General features: G+C 52.9%; 1 protein-coding gene and 1 long non-coding RNA gene across 6 annotated transcripts; one reads left to right on the top strand and one right to left on the bottom strand.

Annotated features, from left to right (window-relative positions):
* Positions 1 to 41: 41 nt before the first annotated feature.
* Positions 42 to 2,050, bottom strand: LOC120095265 (uncharacterized). The gene is made up of 2 exons (XR_015631828.1): positions 1,940 to 2,050; positions 42 to 929 (listed from the first exon to the last, which is right to left on the bottom strand). It is a non-coding gene; the product is annotated as an uncharacterized LOC120095265 (long non-coding RNA).
* Positions 1,393 to 20,507, top strand: Ankrd13b (ankyrin repeat domain 13B). Of its 5 annotated transcripts, none has more exons than XM_087573011.1 (16): positions 1,393 to 1,993; positions 13,846 to 13,981; positions 14,082 to 14,206; positions 14,291 to 14,336; positions 14,890 to 15,033; positions 15,118 to 15,307; positions 15,385 to 15,451; positions 16,416 to 16,497; positions 17,372 to 17,436; positions 17,576 to 17,706; positions 17,819 to 17,976; positions 18,110 to 18,262; positions 18,378 to 18,541; positions 18,612 to 18,688; positions 18,905 to 18,984; positions 19,175 to 20,507. In XM_087573011.1, the coding sequence occupies exons 1-15, from the start codon at positions 1,880 to 1,882 to the stop codon at positions 18,948 to 18,950; spliced, it is 1,698 nt and encodes a 565-aa protein (XP_087429137.1). In that variant the 5' UTR covers positions 1,393 to 1,879; the 3' UTR covers positions 18,951 to 18,984; positions 19,175 to 20,507.
* Position 20,508: the final 1 nt, after the last annotated feature.

Raw genomic sequence — 20,508 nt, 5'->3', positions numbered from 1 at the left:
ACCATCTCAGGAAACAGAACAGCTCAAGTGGAATCACACACTAGGTTCTGAAAACGATTTAATGCGAAATTGTGCAAACATTCTTGCGACCTCTCCTAGTTGTCCCTCCTTAAATCTAGCCCCCTCCTCAACTCGGGCTGCAATCACGACACTCTGCTGACCCCTGGCGGTGGAGGTGGGTTGCGGCCCTGGGCTGCAGAGACGCCAACCGGCTCCTCCCAGGCTGCAGAAAGGGGCGAGGCAGTCTACTCCTCCCTCAGTCCTCCCGGCCTGGCACCACTGGGTGTGCAGGAAGACGGGGAGAAGACCACACAAAGAAACCCGAGACCGGCACAAGGAGTTTGCAAGCTTTTGCTGTCACCTCCCACGCAAACACTCTCTAGATTGTTGTTCTAAGTCGGGCTGGCAAGGAATTCCTTATTTCTGCCTTGAGGTGGCTCAAGGAAAGCAACATGTTCGTTCCTACTACCTGTCTCAGCCTGGGTGAAGGAGAGAGGCGCTGTCTTTAGGCAGTTCACACTCTTAGCTCATCCCAGGAGGTTGTATCCGTCCCATTTTAGAGGCGAGTGGACCGAGAAACTCAGAAGTATAAGCAATTTGCTTAAGATCAAGCAATTCTTACGGTATTTAAACACAGCTCTCTTGACATTTTCTCTCCCAAGGCATCTTGGTCCTTTTAACATTTGCAGGCCACCACAGAGGCCAACTTGACTTTTCCACACTCTCTGCAAGGGATCCTTGTGGAAGCGCTTGTCTGCTGTCATCATTCAGGAAGGAGGCAATCTGGAGCCAGTCATTTCCCTTAGGCAGGGACCCACATGGGATGGAGGTGGGGAATTGCCACCTGCTGCTGTCTTTGCTCAACCTCATCCTGGTTCTTCCTTAGCAACTGAGGGGAAAGACGTCTTCTTCGTCTCATTAGACATTCTCTTTTCCAACGTGATGTGTGGAAGGTGAGAGAGCAAAGAATTGAAAAATATTTCGAGTGTCAGATTCCTGGCTGCTTCAATGACTCTTGGTACTTACTGATGCCCTGCATCTCTCTAAGGGGTCACTCTTTAGTTCATTACCTCTAGGAATCCAGACGCCTCCTTACCCTCCCTGGGACCCAAGCTTACTTCTGCAGGCCACAGTCCCCCGTCCCAATCCTTTAGGCCAGACCTCAAAGCCTTCCCCATTTCCTTGCAAAAGGCAAAATGCCAAGACGTGCCCCAACCCACCTGGCATCCAAGTAAGGCCTCCATTTCGGCCGGGTCTGACTCTCTGTCCACCCCCCAAGGAAATCAGTTCCAGACCATCTCTGGTCATCGGAAACGCTCGGTTCTACCAGGCGGACTACAAACCCCATGATGCTGCGGGGCTGAGCTGTAACTAGCCCAGCTCCGCGCACCCGGGTCCCCTCCTCTCCTCCCCGCAGCCGCTGGTCCCTCGCCGGCCGCTCGTGCTGAGGGCCGGGCTATGCGGCTTAGGGGAGCCGGAGGGTGCGGGCGCGCGTCCCTGCGGCGGCGACGGCGTCCCCGGGGCCGGCGCCCCGTGCGCCCCCGCTCCAGCTGCGGGTCCCTGCTCCCTCCGCCGAGCGGCATCTTTGTGTGCGGGGGTGTGGGAGGGGAGGCGCGAGGCCGCGTGCCGCCGAGTGCCCGCTCCCTCCCAGGGCGGGTGGGGGCTGCTCCGCGCCTCCCGCCGCCGCCTCCCGAGGACGCCCGCCGCCCGCACCACGCCGGGCGCGCCGCCCCCGCCCGCCGCCGCCGCTCGCACATGCCCGAGCCGCAGCCCCGCGAGCAGACAGTACCGGCCGTCCGCCCCGCGGCCCCGGGCCCCGGCTCCCGCGCCGTCCCTCCCCGCGGGCCGGGCGCCGCGGCCCCGGCATGAGGAGCGGGCGATGATCCCCGCCAACGCCTCCGCCAGGAAGGGGCCCGAGGGCAAGTACCCACTGCACTACCTCGTGTGGCACAACCGCCACCGGGAGCTGGAGAAGGAGGTCCGCGCCGGCCAGGTAGGAGCGCCGTCGGGGACCATGGCACCGCACGCCCGCGCGGCGTGGGGAGGGGGCGCGGCGCCGCCTGTCCCGCCTCCCCAGCTAGTTTGCAGCGCTTCTTTGTTTGCAGCCGCGGCTTTTGTGCTTGTTGACCTGAAGAGGGTGATGGCAGCGGCCCACGCCTGCTTCTCTGGTTCCAGGACCCGTGGCCCACACGTGTTCCGGGCTCTCTGAGACTGGTGTAGAGGGACCCTGTGTTCTTCTCTGTTGGGGCTTGAAGGGACTACAGGGAGGGGTTGTCGGTTCTCTCTGTGTTCCATGTGGTGGTAGAGTCCACCCCACTTGATCTAGGCGCGACATCCCCGCGTGAATGTAGAGATGCGGAAAGGCCTGCGTGAGGAGGGGGCCCACTCAAGATCGGGAACAAGCTGTGGCACCCTCAGGCATTCCAGCCCCACCCAGTACCCTTTCACTTCCTGGTGAACCAGGTCTCTTGTTTGTTTGGAGTGGACAGAACCCATGGGTGCTTCAGATCTCAGCCCTGGCTCCAGAGCCAGGAATGAAGAAAGACCCTACTGGGAAGCTCCGAAGGGCCTTGTCCAGGTGCTGAAAGGCGCTCGCCTGCCTTTTGGTGCTAGGGCCTACCTTCTCACCGTGGAGGAAGTTGGGGGGTGGGGGGGAGAGGCAGGAAGGACTTGAGGTCCCACACAGAACAGGGTTTCCCTGCTTTCTACCAATCAGAAAAACCTGTGGGTCAGACGGCTTTGGGTTGGGCAGTCAGTTCAAAGAAGTCTGGGAGCCAGAAGTGGTAGTGCGTGCCTGTAGTCTCAGCACTGGGGAGGCAGAGGCAGGAGGATTGTCCCAAGTGTAAGGTCGGCTGGCGTACTTCGTGTTCTAGAGCAGCCACAGCTACGTAGTGAGACCCTGTATCTGAAAACTAAACCAAGCAGGAAGCCCAGGAATGGTTTCTTGGCCGTTCTTCAGGACAAAGGTGGGCGGAAGTCACTAATAGTCCTCAATTCTGCTCTTGCCATCCTGGCAGCTGGCAAAGCAGTCATGGTGCCAACATCACCCCCTACTCCTGCAGGGCATGCAATGGGGAGAGCTGGGCTCAGGCCACCCTGGGTTGCTTAAAGATTCATGTTTGCAGGCTTGATTAGGGTCTTCACTTCCTCCATCATGGAAGTTCAGTATGAAGACCTATCCAATTCCCAAGGGAAGGGGTTAAGGCTGGACATTAGGCCGTGAAGCAGAGAGGGCTGGGCCATCTGACATTCACTCCAAACCTCCAGACCAATGCAGCATTCAGCTCTGCACTGCATCCCGTTTAATAATAAAATAACCCGGGCCTGCATGCCTCTGGGCTGGTCTAGGGGTTGCTTCCTTTCTGCCTCTGCTCTCACAAGGTCTCCCCAAGTTAGTTTAGCTGTCATAAAGGCTTTGTAAAGGAGGTCAGAGAGCCTGGGAAAACAAATACAAGGTAGCAAAGCCTGCCCCGGCGGAGATTTGGTTCTGGGATTACAGTGTGTGGAACATAAAGTATGTGGACATAAAGATCCAGCCTTTCCTCTGGGCTCTTCACTTTCCTTGCCTGAGGAAGTCCCTAAAGATCTAGGGATTGTTAGAAGGCTAGGAACTGAATCCTCAGAATGTCTCAGCTCTGCTCCCTTCTCCAAAGGATGTGGGTGGTCCTTTTCCTAAAACTAGAGAGGAGTGGAATATATCAGCAAAGGGCTTTTTCATCCAGGTCTCTGCTGACAGACCTCAAGTCTGTCAGCCATCTTGCTGGAGAGGTTGGGCTGGGGAGCTGCTGCAGGTCATGGTGGCCAGGGCTGTTCAGACGTCCCTCTCAAGCTCCAGCTGCCATAGTAGCTAGGTACCACGTCACTGTATTCCGGCCCTAGTGAGTTAATGTCATATTGAAATGGACACCAGCCTGCCTGCTCTTGATCCAAGCCAGGAGAATATAGGGCACCAGTGACATTAACTCTTGTTCATCCACGGGGAGTCCAGGCAAGGTGTTCTCCTTCTCTCCAGAATACCAGGAAGCAGCATGCTGGTCAGCCTTGATGGGGGAGTCCCTGACTATCCCTTAACCCCAGGGCTGACACAGAGTGACACTTGTATTCAAATGTGCACTGTCTCATCTGTGGGGCCTTATGATATCCTCTCAGGGGACAGACCTGGGTGAGTTACCTGAGGTCACTATAATACTCCTGTAGACTCTTAGCATCCCAGATGGTGCTGACCTCAAGAGCTCTTGGCACAAGCCACTGTAGAAGCCCACCAGGCTTCCCTTAAGCACTTGCCAGCCGGGTCTTCTTGGTCCTCGCTTGGCACAGCTGCATTTGCTTTGCTCCAACAAAGGCCTGCAGAGGCCTCCCGTGGGCAGACCTGGCAATCCTGCTGACTGAATAGGGCTGGACAGAGAGCTTTCAGAGTGGCTCAGCTACTGGGGGCTCTTCTGGGAGTGGTGAGCAGGTGCTGGACAAGGAAGGAACCTAGCCGGAACCTGGCGCCCTGCCAGACAGGAGAGCTGGTGGTTAGAAGCAGTTTGTGTCACTTCTCCTTAGCCTGGCATGGCCCAGGCTCTGGGGTCATGAGTTCCCTCGGCCATGGGAAGAGGTTTGTTCTCACAGCAAGGTTTCTGAAGGGGGTTCCTACTATGGCTTTGGGAACCACTGGGTGTTCTGTTCGTTTGTTTTCTGGGGCTGCCTCTGTTGTGTCCTTTCTTCTGGCTTTCTCCATTCTTCTTTCCCACTTAGAGCTCAGTGAGATGGGGTTGTGGGGCCCTACTATAAGTACCAGTTATGGGGGCTAGGGAGATGGCTCAGTAGCTAAGAGCACTGGCTGCTTTTCCAGAGGACCTGGGTTCAATTCCCAGCACCTATATGGCAGCTCACAACTGTTTGTAACTCAAGTTCCAAGGGATCCAACACCCTCACACGGAGAACACGCAGACAAAACACCCTGGGCATGAATTTTAAAAAGTGCCAGTTATGACGGGAATCTTGGGGAACACCTAGCACCTGCCCTCACTACAGTAGGTAGACCTGGGTGTGGGCTAACACCACACTTAGCTAGGAAGGTCAGGAGAGAGAGCCACAAATCTTAAAAACAAACAAACATCCAAATCATTGAGTTCTGGGATGGAAGGAAGGGTCATGGATGGAAGGGTGGAGAGCCAGAATTCCCCCTGCACCCCCTTGGCCACAGTCTTCCTTGTAATCCATGCACTCTGCGGAAATACCCTCCACCCTAGTCACCCTTGAGAAAGCTCAGGCATGTCTGTCCCTATGCCCCATGTTAGGTGGCAGCTCTCAGAAGCAGTGACTAAATCAGACTCCAGCCATTCTTCCTAGGGCTGGGCAGGAGTGGTGGGTGGGCGTCAGGGGAGAGAGAAGAGGCCAAGTGGCCAAGGCTCTTTGAGCTCCCTCCCGCTCTTCTCAGTGCCCAGACTTACTGTATATTTGGCAAGTGTTTTTAAGGCTTTACTTGATGAACAGTTTCTGTCCACGCTGAAAGAGTTTGAAAAGCACCCCGCTAGTGCGTGTGGGTGTTTAGACTGAGTATACCATCACCAAACACACAGCACACAAGTGAACTCATGTGGGGCTAGAGAGCAGCTAGGCACACCTGTGCTGGTGCAGCGAAGGGTGCACAGGCTCAGGGGTGTAGGTAGGATGAGCATGCTTTCCTCTGGAACCTGTGCATGCCACTGTGCGTGTGCACCGGGGTGCTGCTCATGGGTGGAGGCAGGGAAGCTTCTGCCCAGGGAGCCCCAGCCCTTAAACCTAAAGACTTCTGCTTTGATTCCCTCTGAGCCTGCTGGGTCCAGGAGGCTCTACTCTCTCTGTGGGAAGGGCGGGTGTTGGGTTTCATGGAAACCTTTTCATTGCAGCAATTAAACAAACAGCTGTGAGCTTTTGCAGAAGAAATTAATGAATTCTCCCACCTGGGCCCAAGGCAAAGTGCTGCTTGTGCTGTGGGCCCTGCTCTGTGATAGGAGTAGGGGAGCTGCTTTAGGGTCTGGGTGGGTGCATCGGGGTCCACATGGGCCCTGGAATCAGTGTTGCCTACAGGCAGATGTTGAGAACGATCTGAGGAGTTGGGGTGGAAAAGGCATCCACCTTGCAGGAGGTCTAGTCTGCAGAGCTGAAAGCTGAGGCCCACAGGGGCCCTGGGGCCAGGCAGAGTGCCTGCTAGTTCTCTGGGGCCTTGTTAGCTACCCTAGCAGGGGCATCTAGGGAAGGGTGGGGGATGCCCAGTAGCTCACCTGCAACCCCGGGGGAAGTACCTGCTGGATTATTTAAAAACTTTATTCACCTTTTTGAAAAAAAAAAATTACTAGTTGGAGAGATGGCTCAGTGCTTAAGAGGACTTGCTGCTCTTGCAAAAAACTTGGGTTCAGGTATAAAAAACCCAAAACAAACAAACAAACAAACAAACAAACAAACAAACACAACCTCACTCCCGGAACCCCACAGGGTAACTCACAACCATTTATAAGCAGTTCCAGGGACCCAGTGCCCTTTTCTGGCCATCTTCACAGGCACCAAGTGTACACATAGTACCCAGGGTACAGGTAGGAAAAACATCCAGACCAGACACATAAAAAAGTAAAAAAAAAAAAAAAAAAAACAAAGGAAAAGAAAATTTTAGGGGCTGGAGTGATGGCTCAGCGGTTAAGAGCACTGACTGCTCTTCCAGAGGTCCTGAGTTCAATTCCCAGCAAGCACATGGTGACTCAAGCATCTGTAATGGGATTTGAGTGTATTCATATACATGAAATAAATAAATACATATTTTTAAAAAAAAGAAAATTTTAGTTGGGCAGTGGTGGTGTGAGTTCTAGGACAGCCAGGACTACACAGAGAAACCTAGTCTTGAAAACCAAAAAGAAAAAAGAAAAAATTGTATTATACTCGTGTGTGTGTGTGTGTGTGTGTGTGTGCGTGCACACACATGTAAGTTCATGCCACAACAGAGATATCAAGTCCTGAGCTCATTTGTGTTTTGAAACCATGTTTTTTTTTTTTTTCTTTTCTTTTTTTTTTTTTTCCGGAGCTGGGGACCGAACCCAGGGCCTTGCGCTTCCGAGGCAAGCGCTCTACCACTGAGCTAAATCCCCAACCCCTGAAACCGTGTTTTAATGTACGTTTATGCCTGTGTGTGTGTGCCAGTGTCAGCACGCCTGACCTTGAAATAGTCTTCTTTAAAAAAGAGATTTATTTTTCTTTGTGTGTGTCTGCTATTCTGTGAGGATAAGCTCTGGGAAGGCAGGAGACACATCAGATCTCGGAGCTGGAGTTTCAGGCACTCGTGTGCTACCTGACATGGGTTTTGGTCTTCATGGTAGAACAGCCACACTATTAACCACTGGGCTGTCTCTCATGCACCCAGATGCCTTATTTTTGACAAGTGAATTCATTTCCATGGTTTAAAGTATTTAGTTGTTTATAAGAGTTGTTTTTTAAGTTAAAAATATTTTAAAATTGTGTGTCTGCATGTGGGTATGTGCCATGAGTTCAGGTGTCTGAGGAGGCGGGAACAAGGTGTGAGACCCTCTGGGGTGGAGGGGCAGGGTCTGTGAGCTGCTCAGGCTGCACTCGCTGCCTCCAGAGCAGCATGCGCTGAGCTGTTGACCCAGCTCCTCGGTTTCTCCTGGGACCGCTTCCCCTCTTCCATTCTCCCTCATAGACTCACTGGGCTCACCTCTATAATTATAAATACTTCCAGAAGTATATCCCTTGGTTTATCACTTCCATGCTTTTTTTTTAAATTGCTATTACTTTCTCCTGACCCTCAGTGTAGCCATCTGGACAATTATTTAACAAGTGTGCACTAACCACTGGTCACATGCCAGATGCTGTCCCCGCCTGGGAAGCCATTGATGAGCAAAATAGGCAGAATAGGCCTGTCAGAGTGCAGAGCTGGGGTGAGGGGCACCAAGAGTAAACAAATCTGGGGTGCCGCAGAGACTGAAACAGGATAAGGAGCATCAGAGAGATAAGCAGCAACTGTCCCCTCAGGTTGGTTGTCAAGGCAGACCAATCTAAGGATGTGACATTTGGTGGCAACCAGAATGAGAGAAAAAGGTTCTATAGACACTCCATTTGTTTGTGTTGCTATGTCAGAATCCCTGATGGCTTAGGGATGTGACCCTGTGGTACAGCACTTGTCTAGCAGACAGTAAGACATACCCTGGGTTTGCTCCCCCATATCACCAAAACCAAAACCAAAACCACAACCAAACACCCCCAAACAAAACCAAAACCCTTTAGTATAACTGAAGACTGCAAGAAAAAGGAGTTGTTTTTTTTTTTTTTTGTTTTGTTTTGTTTTTTTGGTTCTTTTTTTCGGAGCTGGGGACCGAACCCAGGGCCTTGCGCTTCCTAGGTAAGCGCTCTACCACTGAGCTAAATCCCCAGCCCCGAAAAAGGAGTTGTTGTAGGTCACAGTAGCTCATAATCCTGGGAGCTGGAAAGGTCAAAGGGGAGAGTTTGAGGAGCACAGAGGCAGCATCTGGTCCCGACCAGCTGACTGTGTCACAGTGTAGTGAATAAATCAGGGCATACAGTAGGAACACAGGGCTGGGATAGGGTAAAGAGCCAGGAAACTGAGCTCATGTTGTAATGACCAATCCTTGTGAGACCTGATTCAGTCCCCTGAGACCAGTCCTCTGTGAGCCTGCCCTTCCCAGGGTGGTGCCCACACCTGAATCACCTCCCGATGGGCCCCAGCTCCCAGAGATCTGCTATATGAGGAAGGATGGGGCTTCCAGCACATAAACCTTTGGGGGACAAGTCATAATATCAGGGTATCCAAGGGATTGTTTCTAAGATAACAAGCAGGGTGGGAGAGTGGGAGGATGAGAGGGTGGGTGAGGTAAATGAATTTCAGAGGAAGTCCAAGACTAGGGTTCTACACTAACACATAAAAACCCACTGGAGACATTTGTGCTAAAGCGTATCAAGCCCTGAGTTCATTCCATTCCATTTATTCTCTTATTTTATGTACATGAGTGTTTGTGTGTATGTATATCACATATGTGTCTGGCATCCTCAGAGGTCAGAGGAGCATCAGAGCCACTGGAACTGGAGTTACTGGTTATTCTGAGATGCCATCGGGTGCCGGGAACCCAGTGTGACTCCTCTACAGAAGCAACTTGTGTTCCTAACCACTGAGCCATCTCACTGAGTAGCCTCTCTGCTTTCCTGGAGTTCAATTTAGCTTGGTCCTGTGGAGGCATGAGAGAGGCGATGTGAGCAGTAAGGGGGAGACTGAGGTGAAAGACAGGTGGCTGGGAGCAGCTTGGTGGCCTAAGTGATGGGAACTCAGGGAAATCCAGGTCTGTGTGAGGGTTGAGCCTACAGGTCACGCTAACGGGTTAAAGAAGGAGGGTGAAGGAAAGGAAGGAAAGAGAGAACATAAATGTTAACGAAAGGAAGGTTCTAGAGGTGGGATATAGCTCAGGGTAAGCATGTATTTTTCATGCCCAGAGCCTTACTAGAATAAAGGGGGTTGGGGGTGGGGTAGAAGGGAGGCACAGGTTTTAATTTTTAAAAGTTTAATCTCTCTCTCTCTCTGTGGAGTAGGGCATAATATACTACTGTACATGTTTGGGGTCAGAGGATAGTTTTGGAAGTCAGTTCTCTGCCTTCGGTATGTAGGTCCCTGAGATCAACCTTGGGTGATTGGCGTTGATGGCATTTACCTGCAGAGCCATCTTGCCGCAAGCCTGTGCCATTCATTTTAACCTGAAAATGCAGTGAAGTGAGGCGCTATCCACTGTGAGAGGATCCAGGGGCAGCTGTGCAGGAAGGAAGCAACCAGGGAAGGTGCAGGAGATGCTTCCGAAGTGAGCAAAGACCCAGGTCACAGGCGGCCAGGGGCTCAGTCTGAGAACTCAGTAATTTCCCCATCTTTTCCTGAGGGTTTCCTGAGGGAGCATTGCTGCCCCCACCAAGTTCCTTTCACTGCCTGCAGAGATAGTCTCCCGGTGCATAGTGTCCCAGTGTCTGTTTGGGTTGGTTTTACAGTGGACACTTTGTCTCCAGTGTCTAGTCCCATGTGGCTGCCAGGATACTTGTGAGAATGGGGCCTGGAGCTCACTGACACATAAGACAACTGGGAACCCATCATGGGAACCCCAAACATCTCTATTCAGAGGTCACTGGGGCCCTCACTTCCTCCAAGAAGAACTCTTCCTTTCCTGAGTGGAGGGGTGGGGGAGGGGAGACACAACTGCATTCTGGCAGCTGGTAGCTCTGGATCCCATGGAAGGGGCGCCAGAGTTGTGCCCCATAACCTCGTCCTTTGCTGTGGTCAGTGTCTCCAAGTACAGCACCCTTCATGCTGATGATCTTGGGGTGACCTGACTGCTGCTCCGGGCTCCCTCCCCTGACTGTGGATGCTGGCTTCCTCTGTTACAGTGAAGTCAGAAGTGATCCTTGGCCACCGCCCATCTTCTGAAGAGGTGTTGAGATTTCATCTGCTGACAATCTCTTTATTCTTGTGGGTTTTAAATATTTTACTGACATTCTTATACTTGCAAATGTAACATTTTTGGCGTTCTCCACTCCTTTGTGTAGATTCACGTCTCCATCTGGTATCATTTTCTCCCCACCTGATCATTTTCCACACATCTTCTGGCAGTCCGTTCTCTTAGCTGCGGCTCACCAGTCTCCATTTCCCCTCTGTTTTGGAAGAGTATTTTCATTGGATACGGAGTTTTACCTGGGGTTTCCTCCACCCTGGAACTGTAGGCTTTCATTGCTACCCTTGGGTTTGTGTGCCTTCCACTGAGAAGCAAGAGAGAGGCGCTTTCTGTCTGCTCCACTGAGCCAGGTCTTCTGTTAGTGCTGTTAAGGGTTTCCTGTTAGCCCCTTCCCTGCATCTGACTGAGGGTGAGGGGCCGGGCATCAGCTGATTATGGTGGCACTGTGTTTCTTGCTTCTGTAGGTTTTTCATGGCAGTCATTTCCACAACAAATTGTCCCCCCAAAAAACAAAAGCTTGCAGTTTAGTGTAGGGTGTATGCCTTTAATCCCAGCACTTGGGAGACAGAGGCAGGTGGAGCTCTGGGCATTCAAGGCTAGCCTGGTCTACAGAGCAAGTTCCAGGATAGCCAGGGTTATATAGTAAAACCCTGTCTTGAAAAACAAAAAACAAAACCCCAAGACAAAAAGTCAGTAAGAGGCATCATCCTCCCGTGTCTCTAGAGAAGACCTCGTCCCTGCCTGTTCCAACTTCGGGTAGCACCAGGCACCCATTGCCTCATGGTCGCACAGTCTTTGTCTCTATTTCTGTGTGTTCTATAAAGACATTAGTCATTGTGTTCTGGAGCCATCATGGTAATTTATGGCGATGTCACCCACAGGTCCTTGACATAGGTCTACAGATGTCAAGCTGGGTGTGGTAGCACATGCCTATGATCCTAGCACTTGGGAGGCTGAGGTGAGAGGCCCAGGATCCAAGACCAGCCTCAGCTACATCCTGGTTCAAGGCCAGCTAAGATCCTGTCTCACCTCCTCCCTACTACAATAACAACAACCAGCTGAGGAGGGGAGGGGAGGGGAGAGCAGCGTCAGTGCCAGGTTGGGCTTCATATCTTGAGCTCACTCAGAAAACAATGAAAGGAAACTCCAAAAATCTCAAACCTGACCACTGCACCACTGTCTTTAATTTCTGAGTGTGTGCTGAACGCTCTTTCCTCTGGGTTACAGACATATTTTCCATGATATGTGTAGTGATTTTTGAAGGGAGGCTGTTTTTTTAATAACTTCGAGTTGGGATCTAATAAAGGCATTTAATATAAGTTTAAATCTGAGGGTTAAGAGAAAGAGAGGGGCTGGGGATTTAGCTCAGTGGTAGAGCACTTACCTAGGAAGCGCAAGGCCCTGGGTTTGGTCCCCAGCTCCGAAAAAAAAGAACCAAAAAAAAAAAAAAAAAAAAAAAAGAGAGAAAGAGAAAGAGAAAGAGAGGTGTTCTGCAGGAAGTAAGACTTGTGTGGTTGGCTTTGGAGACAGTCTCCTTACATAGTCCAAGCTATTTGAACTGTCACCTTTGCCTCCTGCCTATTGGGATGACAGGTCTGAGTCACCAGATCCTGCATCATACCCAATCTAGCAAGTCTTGACTGGATGTCGGATGTGCAGATATGTATTAAATACCTACATTTTGTCTTCCTTTAAAAAGTAGCGGTTCATGGGGCTGGGGATTTAGCTCAGTGGTAGAGCACTTACCTAGGAAGCACAAGGCCCTGGGTTCGGTCCCCAGCTCCGAAAAAAAGAACCAAAAAAAAAAAAAAAAAAAAAAGTAGCGGTTCCCAACCTTCCTAATGCTGCAACCTTTAGTACAGTTCCTTGTGTTGTGGGACTCCAACCATAAAATTATTTTGTTGCTATTTCATAACTGTACTTTTGCTACTGTTATGAGTCATAGTGTAAATATCTGATATGCAGGATGTCTGATATGTGACCCCCCAAAAGAGTCTCAACCTCCTGGTTGAGTGAGAACCACTGCTTTGAAGAATACTAGGCCTCCTTTTAACAAATTCACTGCAAACCAGTGTGACCCTTTGGATGCTAACTCCTAATCTGTTTGAGTGACCCCAGGTTAGCCTATTCTCTAAGAGAGTTTATCCCTACTCTGAAGGTCTGGAGATCAGCAGACTCCTCTTAGCGGATGTGACTGTGAATAGACCTCAGCGAGCTTTGTCCTCTTCTGTTTTGTTTAACCTTGTAGTTTTACTCTCCTCCTTCCTGTCCCCTTGCTTTCTCTTCCCCTCCCTCACCCTTCCTCCCAACTTCCTCAAAGCCCATGCTTTTCCACGACTTCACATCCTACTGCCTCACCTTCTACAGATTCCTGTCTGTTTGCACAAAGTCTGCTGACGAGCCCCCCTCTCTGAGTAGCAACCTAGGATGTCCCTTCAGGTAGAAGTCCTGGGAAGCCACTGGGTCAGGGGTCCCAGTCAGAGACACCTGTTGTCAATTGTCTAAAAACCAATTACTTCATGTATTTTGAGTGATGGTGACCCTGTCCATGTGCAGTATAGTTTTTGTGACATCATCCTGGTTGGGAGAGAAGCCATTTCATAATGTTTGGGAAGGCATTAGCAAGCATGTGGTCAGCTCACTGAACTTAGCCAGAAGTTCAGACTCTTGAGATATATTTAAATATTTATGTTTAACACATATGCTTTTTACAACACAGTGCAGTTGTGTGTAGTGGGACATCATCCCTGAAATCACAGGATTTATGCAAAGTGTTGATGCATGAGCCCGAAGGCATCACACAGGGCTCTGAAGTCGTACTTTGAACACTGCCAGTGTTGAAAGAGGGGGAGGTGTCGCTCACTATGTAGTGCAGGCTAGCCTTGAACTCATGACCTTTTTGCTTCAGCCTTCCCAGTGCTGGGATCATGGGTGTGTGTACTACCTGCTGTGTAGGTATTGTCCTAGCTGTTTGCCAACTGATACTCAGAGGTCATGCCAGCACTGTAAATTGGTGGTGCTTCTTGACGTGTGGTCTGAAACCACTAGAAAGTTTTGGCCACAGGCATCCTCCTTGGCTCACAGCATCTTTGGATGAACCACATTCAATCTCTGCCCTTCCTTCCACGGCAGGCCCACGATACCAGGTAGATAACTAACTCTAACTGGGGGCCAAGTGGATGGGAAGGAAAGTCCAGGCTCTCCCTCCCAATGTCCTTTCTTCCTTGTCTCCATTCACAGAGCATCATGCTGGGCTCTCTCATGGCCTTGTGAGCTGGACCAAGTGACATAGCCAGAGAGCTGTGGCCAGCTTAGGTCCACGTCAGGCTCCTCCAAAGTAACCAGGGCTCCATCTCAACTTCCTCCACAGGTGGACATTGAACAGCTGGATCCCCGTGGCCGGACTCCTCTGCACCTGGCCACCACACTGGGGCACCTGGAATGTGCCCGGGTGCTCTTGGCACATGGCGCAGATGTGGGCAGGGAGAATCGCAGTGGTTGGACAGGTGGGCACCCTTGTTTACCTTAGCCCCACACCCAGTGTCAGCCACTCACCCAAAGTGGGCTGAAGGGTCTTACCCTGTGATGTCACTTCCTCTCCCCCAGTGCTGCAGGAGGCTGTGAGCACCAGGGACCTTGAGCTGGTGCAGCTAGTGCTGCGGTATCGGGACTACCAGCGGGTGGTGAAGCGGCTGGCGGGCATCCCCATGCTCTTGGAGAAGCTTCGAAAGGTGAGGCCCACTCTCCACCTACCCACTGTGGCTCTGCACCCTGCATCTAGTGCCAGCTTAGCCCCATTCTCTGTCCTCCTCCAGGCCCAGGACTTCTATGTGGAGATGAAATGGGAGTTCACAAGTTGGGGTAAGAGGGGCTGAACTTGACCCAGGGACCTGATTTCACTGTGCCCTCCTGGAGTGTGGCCCGTGCTCTTCTTGGGGCTCCTTCTTGCCTAGCCTCAGCTTGGTGCCGGCTTCCAGTCAGGTCTTTCCAGGTTGCCCCAGATACTATCACAATTCCATTATGATTTCTCTTCCTCTGTGATGGTTTGCTTATTTAGTGCCTGTCATTGGCATAAGGTGAAGTCCAGCAGGCTGGGGCCTTACCTTGTTCAGTGTTGTATGCCCAGTGCCTGGGACGGTGCCTGGCACTGGAATTGGTCAGTAAATGCTTGCTGAAAGCTTGGATGAGGTTGAGTGGTGGAATGAATGCACAGTGAGTACTAGAGACAGCATGTGTGAGCCGTCCCTCTGCCCGGCCTCAGATTGCTCAAATCTCCACTAGGGGTGGTGGCGAAGGAAGAGCCTCTCCCTTGTGGGTTCCCTAGATCTTTTCTGGCCGTACCACCAGCTCCAACTCCTGTGCTCCGAGCTGGCCCAGGAAACTGAAGTCCTTTCTGACCTTCACTTCCACCCAGTGCCTCTGGTATCCAAGATTTGCCCTAGTGACACCTACAAAGTGTGGAAGAGCGGGCAGAACCTGAGGGTAGACACCACACTTCTGGGCTTTGACCATATGACCTGGCAGAGAGGGAACCGCAGCTTCGTCTTCCGGGGTCAAGGTCAGTCAGGCAGTAAGTTGGGCAGGGTGGGAGACAGCGCACAGCCCCAGACCACCCTGACCCCTGTGCTTTCCCTGATGGCAGACACAAGTGCTGTGGTCATGGAGATTGACCATGACCGCCGTGTGGTATACATGGAGACTCTGGCGCTGGCCGGGCAGGATCGGGAGCTACTGCTGGCTGCCTCCCAGCCCTCGGAGGAGCAGGTGCTGAGCAGGCTCACCGCACCTGTTGTCACCACACAGCTTGACACCAAGAACATCTCCTTTGAGAGGTGAGCCGGTGTAGCCTGGCTAGCCAGAAGCCAGCCTGAGGGGCCATTCTTTCACCTGGACCACTCTACCTCCCCAGGAATAAGACTGGCATCCTGGGATGGCGCAGCGAGAAGACAGAGATGGTGAACGGGTACGAGGCCAAGGTGAGCTCAGGCACGCTGAGCAGAGGGCTCTCAATCTACTTCCCCCAGCCTTGTGGATACAGAGGCACTGCAGCATGGAGGAAAGGCGTGAGACCAAGTTCCCCCAGGAGGAGGCCATCTGCAGAGTCCTTAGGGTATTCACATCCAGGGCTCTGTTCCGACATGCTGTCTGGGTGCAGGGGAGCCTATACCAACCCCATTTACTCCTCACCACAGGCAGCTGCTCTCATCCCACATTACAGATGTGTACTGAGCCCTCTCCATAGTACTCTGCTTAACCTGAAGCACTCCACCAAGCCGGGGTTGTCAGCTGTTATCCTGGCCTACAGATGAGGCCGTGAGGGTTGGAGTGGCTCACGGACCTAGCAGAGAGAGGCACGGAAGCACTTGCAGGCGACGTGCACAGTTGTAGGTAGCAGGGCCACCTGACCTCAAGGCCAGGCCTCTAAAAAACTGTCCCTGGGGAACCGCACTTGCCCAGTACACGATGAATGGTGGAGCTGACAGACTTTAAGGCTCTGTTCGTGTCTCCTCTCTGGTCAGTATGCTCAGAGAAGCGGCCTCAGGTGTTTCCACTATTGCACGCATCTCACTTTTTAAGCTAACTTCTTGTCTTTCTAACTGGAAGATGACTCGAAGGGGCAGGGACCATGTTGGGTTGTTCAGCCCTTTTAGTCCTGATGCTGGCCTCAATGGCTGGCATCTAACTGCTCCAAAACATCTGCTAGCCTGGGCTGAGGCTGCAGTGGGTAGTAGTGTACCAGAGGCCCTGCACTCAACCCTAAGCACCATTAAACAGTTTGTTGAATGACTAAGTAAATGGATGAATAGTTTACCATGTTTTCTTGCCAACATCCCTAAACACTGGGGCAGAGGTCCCTCTAAGATGTTTAGTGGTGGGAGTGTTTGCCCCTTGAGTGTGGCATTGGAGCAGTCTCCAAAGCCTCTTTGTCTCTGTCCTCAGGTATACGGGGCCTCCAATGTGGAGCTCATCACCCGGACACGAACGGAGCATCTGTCGGAACAACACAAAGGCAAGGTCAAAGGTAATGAGCTTGAGGCAAATGGGGAGAGATGCTGTAGGGTGGGAGGGACACCTCCCATCTAGGTGTCCCTAACAGCATCCCCTGGCATCCCAGCATCAGGATGGCTCAGCTGGACAAATAGATTTCAATTCAAATAGCTGTGTAACCTACTGCAGAGAAGATCCGGGGGCTCATTTGGGCTCAGTGATTGATTACTAATGTCTGTATTGCATTTGGGAGAGAAATGTCATGCATACCATTCAGAAGCTAATCTAGTCATCTGTCTCAAAACCTGAGTAGAAACGTCGGGGAGCCTTGCCATGGAGTCTGTGTGCTTGTTGATTTCACACACATCCATTGGGCATGGTTAGCCCGTCTTAAGTGGATACAAGCAGTTCTTACCTATAGGAGAACAAAATGAAGCCATTAACATGGAAATTCCTAATGGGAAGCATTCACACACGCTCCCGAAGAGAAGATGGGAGCTTTGCTGTCCACAGTCACCAACCTAGAGAGCAGCATGTTGGGAAGACTCTTCTGAGCCTTAATGCTTTGATTGATTGATTGATTGATTGATTGAGACAAGTCTCAAATTCTCACTATGTAACTCTGGTCTCAAATTCTTCATGTACCCAGGCTGATCTCAAACTCACAGACATCCATCCCCTTTCCTGCCTCCTGAATGCTGGCATTAAAGTGCTATCCACTATGCCTGGCTTAGGTGACCTTTCATTTTCCAAGCTCACAGTGGTCCTGAGCCCTGTTCTCAAGAGTCCTCCTCATTTTTAGGTGAAAGTGGCTAAGAATGTGGGGTGAGAGAGCTACATACACCCCTACCCCAGGCACCCATGTACTGGGGCTGCAGTATCCCCTAAGACCCCCACATTCTTTCTAGGCTGTAAGACACCTCTGCAGTCTTTCCTGGGAATTGCTGAGCAGCACGGGGGACCCCAAAATGGGGTGAGTACCAGGGATTCTATTGTCTTGAAGAGTAGGGCTATGGCTTGGGGGTTTTGGGTGGTCCCTGCTTACCAGGACCTATGTGGAGAAAGGACTGACTTAGACTCAGGGACTAAGGACTCCCTCCTGTGTGGTACAGACCCTGATCACTCAGACTCTGAGCCAAGCCAATCCCCCTGCCATCACTGCAGAGGAATACTTCAACCCCAACTTTGAGCTTGGAAACCGGGACATGGGCCGTCCCATGGAACTGACCACCAAGACACAGAAGTGAGGCCCGCTGCTCTTTCTGAGGAGGGATGGGCAGGGTGGGGGTCCAAGAGGTGTTAGGAGGCCACGGCTTCCTACAGCTTCCCTTACCCCTTGGGATCTGGGGGACCAGGTTCAAGGCCAAGCTGTGGCTGTGTGAGGAGCATCCCTTGTCCCTGTGTGAGCAGGTGGCTCCCATCATTGACCTCATGGCTGTCAGCAATGCACTTTTTGCCAAGCTCCGGGACTTCATCACGTTGCGCCTGCCTCCTGGCTTCCCAGTCAAGATTGGTAAGCCACCCCCACCCCCATACCGTAGCCCCATTTCTCCTCAGCTACTTGGAGAGGATGAGGTTTAGAGGCAATCTGGGCCTAAGGTATGAGGAGCTAGATGGCAGTTGCCTAATAGCTTCCTTATCCTCAGAAATCCCGATTTTTCACATCCTCAACGCCCGCATCACCTTCGGGAACCTCAATGGTTGCGATGAGCCAGTGCCCTCCGTGCGAGGTAGCCCCAGCAGCGAGACGCCCTCCCCTGGCAGTGACTCTTCGAGCGTCAGCAGCTCCAGCTCTACCAGTGAGACTCTCCACTCCCCACAGAGTCCTACCCTTCCCACTCGCAGCTCCATTTCCCCACCCTGACACCACGGGGTGAGCCCAACCCACACCTGACCCCTGGCCCACGCCTCCAGCCTCCTGCCGCGCCTGTGAGATCTCCCCTACACTGTTTGAGGCCCCACGTGGCTACAGCGTGCTGGGCGGCCAGCGAGAGCCTTCGACTCGTGATGAGGATGATGACCTGCTGCAGTTTGCCATCCAGCAGAGCCTGCTTGAGGCGGGCAGTGAGTATGACCAGGTGTGTTCGAGATGCCACTCCAAACCACAGCGAGTGCAGGCAAGCCCAGCTAACAGGCTCTTCCCTTCAGGTCACTATCTGGGAGGCGCTAACCAACAGCAAACCAGGCACCCACCCCATGTCCTATGAAGGCCGCCGACAGGACAGGTCAGTGCCCACGAGGCCAAAAAGAACTTAGAGGTGCCTGTTCCCTCTCCTACCCCAGACCCACACGCACAGATACCCTCACTAAGCCATCACACTGCACAGTGACACTGGAACCCTACTAGGCCCAGAAAACCCTCAGTGCCTTCAACAGGGCTCCACCTGGTGTCAAGAACCTGTTATCAAGATGGCTTTTGCCAATCCCCTTTCCTGGCACAGGGTGGGTGGCCGGTGCTCCAGGCATGTGCAGACATCAGGGACCTAGCTCCCTGGACCTTCAGACCCTCAACAACAGACAGGTTGGCGGGACCTGGGATCTGCCACCACTGGGTGGGGCCAGGACAGCCCAGCGAGACTCATGGCTTCCCCTAGAGGGTGGCAAGCCTGCCCAGCCCTGGGACCTCCACGATGTCTCCTGCCCCGCTTACGAGCAGGTGTCCCAGGTGTGCCGGGAGCGGGGAGCGCTCGACAAATCCTCCCCGCCCCCAGGAGCGCCCCACCCACGCCGCAGCGCCAGCCCATGCCCCCGGCTCCGGTGCCCAGCCCTCGGCCCAGCCCAGGTCCCGGCTCCCGCAGCCACATGTTCCGGAGCTACGACGAGCAGCTGCGGCTGGCTATGGAGCTGTCAGCTCAGGAGCAGGAGGAGAGGCGGCGGCGAGCGCGCCAGGAGGAGGAAGAGTTGGAGCGGATCCTGCGGCTCTCGTTGACCGAACAGTAGCGCCTCCTGCTGGGACCCTCGCCCACTCTACGCAGGACCCGGGTCTGCGCACCTGCCGAGCGGCTGCTGGAGTCTGGAGCCATCGCATTGGGGGTGTAGCAGCGCATCAGGCTTGAGATGCCAGGGGTTTGATACAGGAGCGGAGTAACTTTCCAGGCCAGAGCCCTAGAGGCATGGCTGGTCTCCCTGCTTTGTTGTACGGTGATCCCTAATCCGCTTCTCTGGGCTCAGATCTGTCCAAGGGCGGAGGCAGGTGGTATCGAAAAGGAAACGAATCCTTGAGAGGAGCATTGTCCCCGTCCCTTGCTCCTTATGGCTGGTCCTCCTTCTTGCTCACTGACCCCTCTCCAGGACACTGTCCCTGAAGCCTTCGCATCTTAGCTCTTCATCCCTGGGAGGCAGCTGATCGCCCAGCGTGCTGTGTCGCTGCTTTGTCCCAGACAAACCAGCACGTCAAGGGCCCAGCCCCTCCCCACCCCGGCATTTCAGCGTCAAGTGCACTTAGCGGGGTGCCCAGCTCCCCCAGTTCCCACACCTGTCCTGTGTCTCAGGGTGGTCCTCGCTTCTCCTTAGACAGCCAGGAATTGGAATCCCATGCCCGCAGCACGTTTTTCTTGTGATCAGGGAGTGTGTCTAAGGTGGCCCTAGTTTGGGCAAGGCCTGGTTCCCTCATGGTGCCTTGGGGAATGGGGGCAGCATATTGGCTTGGGGGCAAGCACTAGACTCGACACAAAAGCGTTGGTGAGGGCCCTGGCACCACTATCACCGCCCACCCCTTCCTACCAGCTGCTGCTAGCCCTCTGTGGTTGTGCACCCTTCCTGCCCCCATTCAGGGGTTGACTAACACCCTTTATCCAATGGTGCTAACCCCGGCTCTCCCTGTTCCACCCTACCCACCTAAAGAAGCACAGGCCCCACGGAGCAGGGCCCACACCCTTATCCTGGGCTGCCTTCTGGCTGGCTTCTCTCTGCCAGGGGCTCAAAAGGGGCACAAACGTGGGTCAAGAAAAGAGCAACAACGCAAAATTGTTCTTCCTCTTCCCTTCCCTGATGCCAGGGGCACCAGACTGATTCTGAGGCACAAATAAAAGAGGTTTCAAACCAG

The sequence above is a fragment of the Rattus norvegicus genome, chromosome 10 (assembly GCF_021556685.1).
Source record: "Rattus norvegicus strain SHRSP/BbbUtx chromosome 10, alternate assembly SHRSP_T2T, whole genome shotgun sequence".
NCBI classification, from domain to species: Eukaryota; Metazoa; Chordata; class Mammalia; order Rodentia; family Muridae; genus Rattus; species Rattus norvegicus.
Note: the sequence above shows the minus strand (reverse complement) of the source record. Positions and strands in the feature narration are given on the sequence as shown.